The sequence below is a fragment of the Alosa alosa genome, chromosome 21, assembly GCF_017589495.1.
Source record: "Alosa alosa isolate M-15738 ecotype Scorff River chromosome 21, AALO_Geno_1.1, whole genome shotgun sequence".
In the NCBI taxonomy this organism is placed as follows: Eukaryota; Metazoa; Chordata; class Actinopteri; order Clupeiformes; family Clupeidae; genus Alosa; species Alosa alosa.
In genome coordinates this window covers 18219647-18228814 of record NC_063209.1, presented here as the reverse complement: position 1 = coordinate 18228814, position 9168 = coordinate 18219647, and the positions used below count along the sequence as shown (strand labels likewise).

Sequence of the window (9168 nt, the reverse complement as noted above, 5' to 3'; positions counted from 1 at the left end):
CATATGCTATGAGAGAGAGAGCGATTAACCCTTGCTGTTGTGGTCAGGGCGTGGAGTGGCTGAGGAGAGAGGTGCTGCTCCACCCTCTACTGCAGCCTGTAAAGATGGAGGACAGGAGGAGGAGGAGTTTGGACCGAGACTGCCCCCTCCCATTGCAACAGGTCAGTACGGAGAGAAACAGCGTGTGTGTGTGTGTGTGTGTGTGTGTGTGTGTGTGTGAGTGAGAGAGAGAGTATTTCTGTGCCAGGAAGCTGACACCTCCCACTGCAATAGGAATAGGTCAGTATGGACAGCTGATTGTGTGTGTGTGTGTGGCATGTGTGTGCATGTGTGTGTGTGTGTGTGGTGGGATTGTGTGCCTCTCCCCTCTGTAACAGGCCAGCACAGAGAGGAACTGAAAGCAGATTGTGTTGTTTATGTACAAGGAGGTGAGACTGGGGAAAAAGAGGTGTTTGTGTGTGTGTGTGTGTGTGTCACGGAACAGGACTAACGTTTCGACGCCCATGCGTCTTCTTCAGAGTCCCAGAGACTCTGAAGAAGCATGGGCGCCGAAAAGTTAGTCAGTTTGCAATAATAAAAACACGTTAAGCATTGAATGCTCCGGTCCTGCTCCTTGGCTCTTGTTAGACCTTGAATCTCCCTTGTTGAGTGTGTGTTGTTTGCTGTGTGTGTGTGAAGGATCTCTGGTGCTGAGGGAGGAGGAGGAGGAGCGGTCGAGGAAGAAGAGCAAGGAGAAACGCAAAGCCAAGAAGGAGCACAAGCACAAGAAGGTAGGTCGCACATGGAAACCCTCGCCCTAACCCTGACATCACACACTCTCAGCAACAGTCCCTGTCATTCCAAACAAAACACCTTGTGTGTTAACACAGTTGTTCTAGTACAAGAACAGTACAAGAAATACCAATGTAGAAAGCTGCTGTCTGAAGCTGATTTGGCCATGTTTGCGGTACAATAGTGTGCACTAGTTCCCCATGAAATATTTGCAACAGCAGCAAGATCTGTGAAAATATGAGCTGTACCAAAAAAGAAATGTAAAGATATGTCAGTGTCCTCAGCATGGTGTGTGTGTGTGGGTGTGGGTGTTGCAGTTTCTGTTGAGAAATACTGAGACCCCTGTGTGTGTGTGTGTGTGTGTGTGTGTGTGTGTGTGTGTGTGTGTGTGTGTGGGTCTAACGTGCCTGACTGGATGTTTCAGCACAAGAAGAAGCAGAAGAAACAGAAGCACAAAGGGAAGCAGAAGAAAAAGAGAGAGAAGAAGGACGAGTCCGCCGACAGCTCGTCTGACAGCGAGGACGAGGAGGACGATGAAGAGGTGACCACACATGAGCTGCTAAAGAGGTCAGGAGAAAATCTCTCTCACACAGAAACATATCTCTATATACATATATATATATATATCTATATATATATCTCTATATATCTCTCTCTATATATATCTATATATATCTCTCTCTCTCTACTCTCCCCAAACAGAGCAAATCAGAATGAAAGAATGTTTTGCATCCCTTTTCTCCCTCCCTCTCTCCACCCCTCCTTCTCCCTCTCTCTCCCTGTCCTTCTCTCTCTGCAGGTTGAAGAGCATCAGAGGGAGGCTGTAATGTTAGTGTGCTGGTCTGTGGCCTCTGTGAGGCCTGTGACAGAGACCCAGCGGAGAGGAGAGGAGGAGAAGCAGAGAGGAGGAGCGGAGAAAAGAGGAGAGGAGAGGAGAGCCACACCACATGGGACGTGGCACTGTGAACATTTAACCCCACATTCACTGGGTTACTGCTAATAAATTTAACTTTTTACAAAAATTATGACTTGGATTTGTTTGTTATTGTTCTTCATGGCTGTGTGGCTCAAATCCTTTACATGGTAGGGTGTGAGTTATTGAATCATATTTAAGGCATATTTTACGTGATTACATTATTAATGTATGTCTGACGTTAATATGTCCTCAAAGTGTCATATTTTAAATAAAATGAACACATGAATGAACTGATGACTGTAGATCTATACAGTCACTGGAACCAGCAAATGAACAGGTTCATTCTTCAAATGTGATGCAAAATGGGCGCATGTAAGCCCTCAAAAAGAAAACTGCTTTAGAAACAGGTAAACCTCCGTGCAGAAGGGGCATCTTCAATCAGAATCAGGATTAATTAGTCGAACCCCACTGAGCAACGTGAGGCACGTGCGGGTGGCGAGGGGACGATTGGCGTCATCACGTCTGCGTCGTCATAGCAACGACACTACATTGTTGATGTTCCGTCTTAGGAAGTTCAATAAATTTGTAACAGACAGATGTGTTTAACTATCTAGTAAAGCCGCCGAGTAATAAAGAACTAAACTATGGAAGTGAACACAACCGAGAGTGCTCCGGTACCCGACCCACTGGCACTGGACGAACCCCGCGCTGAGGAAGTGGAGGAAACCGAGGACAACACGCAGTCTGTGTGGGAACATGACCCACTTGCACAGGTAGCAAGGACTGCTCACTTGCCAGTCTGTCCAACGCAACGGAAAGTAGTTCTAATGTTATCGACCCTTATAACAGGGTAGACTTCACTTCAGCAATATATTTTAGTAGCCTACAACGTTTTCCACGGCTGTCGTCTCTTTATCATTAAACTGAGAACTGAACCCAAGCAGTTCCTTTATTATTTTTCCTCAAAACGCCCTATTTGACTACCCTGGAAACCCAGAGTTCTCGATCTTTCTAGATTATCAGGGTCTGGATTTTCCAGGCTACTATTTGACCCTTTCTCCCTAAAACAGCAAAGTTAATCAATTGTACATTTTGTTTCAGGACACAAATAAATAAACTGCTTATAGGCCTAGCATAACATTAGATCATGATTATAAACATATTTTTCTGAAGGAATTACATGTCTCAGTCTGTGTACCATGAACTAAGATTGTGAGGCACATCTCTACAAACTGTAGCTACAGTCCACTGTGTGGAGGTGCAGTCTGTCCACCTGAGCAGACAGAGCCTAGAGGGTCTCTAAGTCTGACTGCCTGTCCATCTCCCACAGATCCCCATCAAAGTGCTGCGTGGCCATACAGACACCATCAGCAGCTGCCAGCTAGCGTTCAGCGACCAGAAGCTGGTCACCTCCTCACATGACAAGACGGCCATCCTCTGGGTATGCCTGGCGGCATGGAGATATTCATTAGACTGATTCATCTTAATTGTCTGATTTGACGATGTAGAGAAATGTTGACCACACACACACTCTTGTATCACTTTGCAGGACGTGGAGTCAGGCAGACCCTTACGTGTGTTTGAGGGGGGGCACACTGCCCCTGTCTCCCAGTGTGCCCTCATACCCCAGAAGAACAGGTGAGTGTGTGGTTATTACCTGAACTTCACTAGTTCACAGAGTTTGGGCCTAGACTCAGCTCCCTATGAGCCTCACTGTGTCATAATCACGCTGAAAGGATAAAAGAAGCATCACTGGGAACACTCCCCCCCCATCTCTCTCACACACACACACACACACTCCTATTTGCAGAGTTTGTTTTTTAAAAAACTGCTGGGAAAGTGTGCCCCATTTATTTTGAGAAAATTGTGCAGGGGGTTCTCTATGTTTCACACACACACACACACACACACACACACACTCATGGCTCCAGTTCCTCTCCCCTCGTGTGAGGCCCCTTAACTGAAGCCTTTTGTTTGCCTCTCCTGTCATGCATACACTGTTGCTAGGTAACATAATTAGTGTAATGGCGTTGTAGGGTATTCAGAGACCATTGAAGTGAATGTGGTCATTACAGCCCACCAGCCAATCACAGTCCCAGCAGGGCCCACCAGTCAATTCCAGCATGGCCCACTGCCAATCACACAGCCCCTGCATAGCCCACCAGCCAATCACACTGCCTCTGTATACTGTAGCCCCTAGTCCATCAGCCAATCACAGGAGTTTAGTTCTGGGCGTTATAGGCCATAATCAGTTTCAGCCTGCAAACTGTCCTAATATTTAGATGGAAGGATGCTTTCATGCTTTGAGATCAAATGTTTTTTCTCATATTTTGTGTTGCACTCTGTGCATTAAAAATATGCTTTAAGTAAACACATAGCCTACTTACTTACTTCCTGACTAGTAATTGTTTCATTAATGCATAGAGCTAATGAACTGACCCCAGTCACTCAAGAGTACCTGTTCTCCTCCAGGCTGATCACATCGTCGTGGGATAAGACTCTACAGGCCTGGGATCTGGAGACAGGACAGACACTGGTGCTGCTCCCACACACACACACACACACACACTCTCTGTAAGTTATGTGACACAGTAGCAGGAGCCCAAGACAAATTTCCCTTTGGGCACAATAAAGTATACCTTAACCTTAATCTAACACATACACACACACACAATCTGCTGCTAACCCCTCCCAGCACCCCCATCCCTTCATTGGTGCTAACCCTATAGAGCTCTGGCTGCTCACAACTGCTCCTCATGTCACCTGTAGATGTTTATTATGAAGATATGTAGAGCATTTATTTATTTGTTTACAGCATTTTGTATGTTTGTTTGTTTGTCCAGTGGTCTGTCCCCCAGGAGGGGCTGCTGACGTCCTGCAGTGCGTCTGGCGATGGTGAGGTTGTGGCCTCCGCCTCCGACATGGTGAACGGACTCTGCCTCACCTGTACCGATACGGGAAAACAGATCACTTTTATTAAAGGTGAGGCAGTACCTGAGCAGGTATCACCTGCACCCCAGTTGAGGCAACAGAGCTGTGTCAGTATGAGCAGGTATCACCTGCACCCCAGGTGAGGCAACAGAGCTGTGTCAGTATGAGCAGGTATCACCTGCACCCCATAACCTGAAGAACACATCGGAACACCTTAAGTAGAGCAGTATGGTTCAAAACATGAGCTGTTCTGATTGGTTGCCATGCTGGGGTTGTCTGTTAGAGTGTCCCTGATTGGTTGTGCTATATACTGGAATTGTCTGTTAGAGCATCCGTGATTGGTTGCCATATGCTTGGGTTGTCTGTTAGCGTCCCTGATTGGTTGTGCGCTTTGCTGGGGTTGTCTGTTAGAACGTCTCTGATTGTTTGAACGGTTCCTCCGGCAGGCCACCACAAGTCGACGATCACGCGCTGCTGCTTCGACCCCCTGGGCCAGCACGTGGCCACCGTGTCCTCGGACAAGACCATCAAACTCTGGGACCAGCGCTCACGCCACACCACACTCTCCATCGCCAGGTGAGGGTGCTCTCACCTCACACACCACCCCACTCAATGCCAGGTGGGGCCTCTCTCACCTAAACCAGAGACTTTCTGATGAGGAGACACAGCACTCCAAAAATCCTCCATAGAAATGCATGGGCTTAGTTTGTAACGCCAATATGGCCGTTGTCTACACATATCCCACCCCTTCCTCGGCAAAACGTCGACATGTGAATACATTGAGCCAATCATGTGGTGTTATGTGAATACATTGAGCCAATCATATGGTGTGTTGTGAAGACATCGTGCCAATCATGTGTTGTGAACTCGCCGCTGGAGCATAATTGGTGTCGTGAAGCCTTGCGCACGCGCATTTCTGCTGAATATGATGCCCAATGAGTGCCCAAAAAGCGTTGCAATATGGCCGCCGAGTGGAGGGACTTGCCTAAGGCCCCGTCCACACGGAGACGCTTTTTGAGTTAAACGCACCGGTGTTGCTTCGTCTTGGCCGATCGTCCAAACGAATCCTTTTCGCCGCACTTTTTTGAAACCTGGTTCCAGGGAGGAAAAATCTGAAACCGTAGCCCTTGTGAGTTCGTTTGGACGGCGAAACCGCATAGCCTACTTGCGTATTGATGATGTCATCGCCACACCTCAGCTGCCCTGGACTTGACACTTATAGTATTGCCTATACTAGTTTTCATACATGACATTACCTACGATTACACACAGTAGGATAAATATCACAACAGGTGCTGCGCAGCGCCAAGCTTATGACTTGGTGGACTGAACACTGTTTTTCCCGGTGTTTTTTTGATGCATTCTAGCTACTGTCAGTACCGCGAGAAAACTAGTCAGGAGTTATTAGGGAAGTGCGGTGTAAGTTTAAATTAATTTGGGGTTAGTGCCGGTGTCATTCATTTATTTTACATGTCTTACAACATAAATAAATGCATTCATAGTCTAGTGAAGTCAGATATGAGCATACAAAGACGCTTAGAACTCATGTTAAGCCTATGGTAGATGCGCACTAAATGCGAATGCGCGATTTGACACAGGCAAACGTATCTACTGTTACTAACGAAGGTATTATAGCAATATTATAAATGTGGCGACGGAATAGCCTAGAACTTGGGTAGGCCTAGCGTTTAGTAGCCTATCCACTTGCGGTGATAGCCAAAACTAATGCCAACCAAAGAAAGTAAAGGAGATTATTTGTACCTGCGTTAGCCAAATAAAGGACGGGACTGCACCCTTCACAAACCGTAAAAATGAAGTTTATTAGTTTTACAGTTGACTACAGTTGAAAGTTCACTATAAGTCCACACAAACAATTTTGGTTTCCTTGCACTTGCCATTTTTGTCGTAGTAGCCTACTCTGTCTGTTTGTATAGCCTACAGCCTACAGCGCGCAAGCTTTGGTCAATTTCTGTAACAAACAGTGCCACCTATAGGCCTGGGATGTGAAGTAACGTGTTGAGTCGTGTTGAGATGGATCCGTTTGGATGCAAATATTCTTGATACGGTTCCAGGGAAGACGGAGGAAAAAAAGATTTGGTACGTGTGGAATAGGCCTCTCACACCTAACACACAACCCCACCCAATGCCAGATGATGCCTCTCACACCTAACACACAACCCCACAACCCCACCCAACGCCAGGTGAGGCCTCTCACACCTAACCCCACCCAACGCCATGTGAGGCTTCTGTGTCCCTCCTGTGACCCCCGTCCCTCTCTATGCATGTGTGTGTGTGTGTGTTGACCTTTGACCTCTCCCTCTGCAGCTCCCACACCAGCGTCATCTCTAACTGCTGCTTCACACGTGACGCCCGCTACCTGTGCTCGGCCTCCTGGGACAAGACGCTGCAGCTGTGGGACGTGTCCACCGGAACGTTCCGCTCGCACGGCGGCAAGAGCCTCAGCTTTGCACACGACGGCTGCGTCAGCGCCTGCATGTTCTCACACGACGGTGAGGCCACTCTCCGCCCTCGCCCTCTCTGACCCCCAGGCCGGACGGCAGAGCGTGAGGCTTCAGCTGTGTACTGAGGGCAACTGACCGTGCCTTGAGCTCTCATAGCAGAGCCCTGAGTATCTACACACACTCAGAAGGAGTGCTGCTGGAGTCTGTTATGGTAACATGGTTGAAATGTATATGTGTGTGCATGTGTACGTGCCTGAGTGTTTGTGTGTATGTGTGGGTGTGTGCATGCATGTGTGTGTGTGTGTGTGTGTGTGTGTGTGTGTGTGTGTCATCCTCAGCCTCTCTTCTGGTGTCGGGGGCATATGACCGGACAGTGGCTGTGTGGGACATGAAGGCCATCTGCAAACTCCTCCTACTGAAGGTAAAGAGGCGCATCAGGGCCGCATCAGGGCCGGAGGCACTCCAGCAGCCTGGATGATGAGTGTGGCTTTAAACACCACCAACCTCAGTCTACTCCAGCGCTGACTAGTCACCTAAAAACACTCATCTTCCACTGTGATGTCTCCCTTTGTGTGTGTGTGTGTGTGTGTTTCCAGGGCCATATGGACTGGGTCATGGATGTTGCCATCAGTGAAGATAAGAAGTGGGTGGTATCCTGTTCTAAGGTCAGTGACTCACTACATATGCACAGACCTGTCAGTCACACACGTTATAGCAACAACTTTTGCCTAACAGGATTAATGCAGATATCCACAGTGCATAGCACATCCAGATTAGATGTATTTATTATTTAAGTAGTATAATTATTCGGATAGGCTAAGTCGACACCGCTAATACAGCTCCTTGTTTTTGTTCGACTTTGCAAACTCAGGAACTCAGGGCATTGCTGTAAAAGAGCTTAATGCTCAAATTTTCCCTGAATAAACAATTGTTTTTTTTATTGATTGGTTGATTTCTTGGTTGGTCTGTGTCCCAGGACAAAACAGTGCGTATGTGGAATATTGAGCATACAGAAGAGATACCTGCAGTTATCGAAACCAGGAGGACGCAGGCGCAGGGCTACCAGATCATTAAGGTGCGCCGGGGAAGAACCATAAGAACCCTGTTGCTTCTGCTCGGACCCTAGACGTAGCGATAGTAGCCCAGCATACGTGTATGGTCCAAGCTTGGTCTCATTGCTTGGAGCAAAATGGCATATTAACCCCTGTGTTATAACTTCACCGTAGAGTTTAGAAAAGACAATCAACTGCAGTGTTTAACAGATTTAAACAGCCCAACAGGTGCTAACAAACTAGCAATAGCCGGATCGGGTTATTGTATTTAGAATTTGAAGATTAGGCCTACATGTAATGCGTGTGAACCTACTGCAATAGAGGACACACGATTATGAAATCTAACACATTTAACTATGTGTTTTTCTCTCCAGTGCGAGGAGTGTGCGAGGTCTTTCTCCGTCTTCCGAATGGAGTCTGACGCCACCAACAAATGCGTTTTCTGTCGACTGAAAGCACCAACAAAATATATACCGCTCCCTCCTCCGTGTTTTTGAAGAAATGACGCTGTTTTTATAAGACTGTAGGGGACATAATTACATACAAAGTGTTTTTGACATGAAACGATCTGTAATTTCTGTTGATCAAGGATAATGCCAGATCTTGTGTGGTTATTGAGTGTGATTTTCGACAGGGTGAAACAGCGGCGCCGTGGCTTAGTTGGTTAAAGCGCCTGTCTAGTAAACAGGAGATCCTGGGTTCGAATCCCAGCGGTGCCTTTTGTACTTCCTAGTTCGAGAATATTCTGCACTTTGTGAAATGAAATAAAAGCTTGCTGGTATATGCTCAGTTTGCCTGTGTAACAGATAATCCATTGTGGAGTATAGGTTTTCTCAGGAGAAATAGGTAACATGTACAACATAGGCCTCTCAATGATATATATTGTAGTTTATGACAATAACTCATAGTCGTAGTTTATAACTCATGAAAAAGACAAATATGTATGTCCTGCTTTCAGTGTAGCTGGCTCTTAACTCTTCAACCAGCGCATTCATCAATACTGACGAAAATAACATTAAGTGTTTCAGTGCAGCCT

The 9168-nt window shown here is 46.8% G+C and overlaps 2 protein-coding genes and 1 non-coding gene across 3 annotated transcripts in view; all 3 read left to right on the top strand.

Moving 5' to 3' along the window:
• Positions 1-1711, top strand: part of gpatch1 (G patch domain containing 1) — a 13794-nt gene extending 12083 nt beyond the window's left edge. Inside the window, 4 exon segments of the mRNA XM_048232211.1 lie at positions 48-161; positions 679-770; positions 1196-1338; positions 1571-1711. Coding sequence (XP_048088168.1) covers positions 48-161; positions 679-770; positions 1196-1338; positions 1571-1598 — 377 coding nt within the window. The 3' untranslated portion in view covers positions 1599-1711.
• A 516-nt stretch (positions 1712-2227) lies between these two features.
• On the top strand, positions 2228-8991 carry LOC125286662 (WD repeat-containing protein 88-like). The gene is made up of 11 exons (XM_048231883.1): positions 2228-2460; positions 3018-3128; positions 3237-3325; positions 4160-4223; positions 4531-4669; positions 5065-5194; positions 6944-7128; positions 7419-7501; positions 7677-7745; positions 8057-8155; positions 8507-8991. Exons 1-11 carry the CDS (start codon positions 2332-2334, stop codon positions 8627-8629), a joined length of 1221 nt encoding a protein of 406 aa, XP_048087840.1. The 5' UTR covers positions 2228-2331; the 3' UTR covers positions 8630-8991.
• On the top strand, positions 8778-8851 carry trnat-agu. Its single transcript has one exon. It is a non-coding gene; the product is annotated as a tRNA-Thr (tRNA).
• Positions 8992-9168: the final 177 nt, after the last annotated feature.

Excerpts from the sequence above, each read along its gene's own strand:
- LOC125286662 (XM_048231883.1), top strand. The coding sequence starts at position 2,332 with ATGGAAGTGAACACAACCGAGAGTGCTCCGGTACCCGACCCACTGGCA. Across the intron at positions 2,461-3,017 it reads AACATGACCCACTTGCACAG|ATCCCCATCAAAGTGCTGCG; the intron begins GTAGCAAGGACT and ends CATCTCCCACAG. Across the intron at positions 3,326-4,159 it reads CTCATACCCCAGAAGAACAG|GCTGATCACATCGTCGTGGG; the intron begins GTGAGTGTGTGG and ends GTTCTCCTCCAG.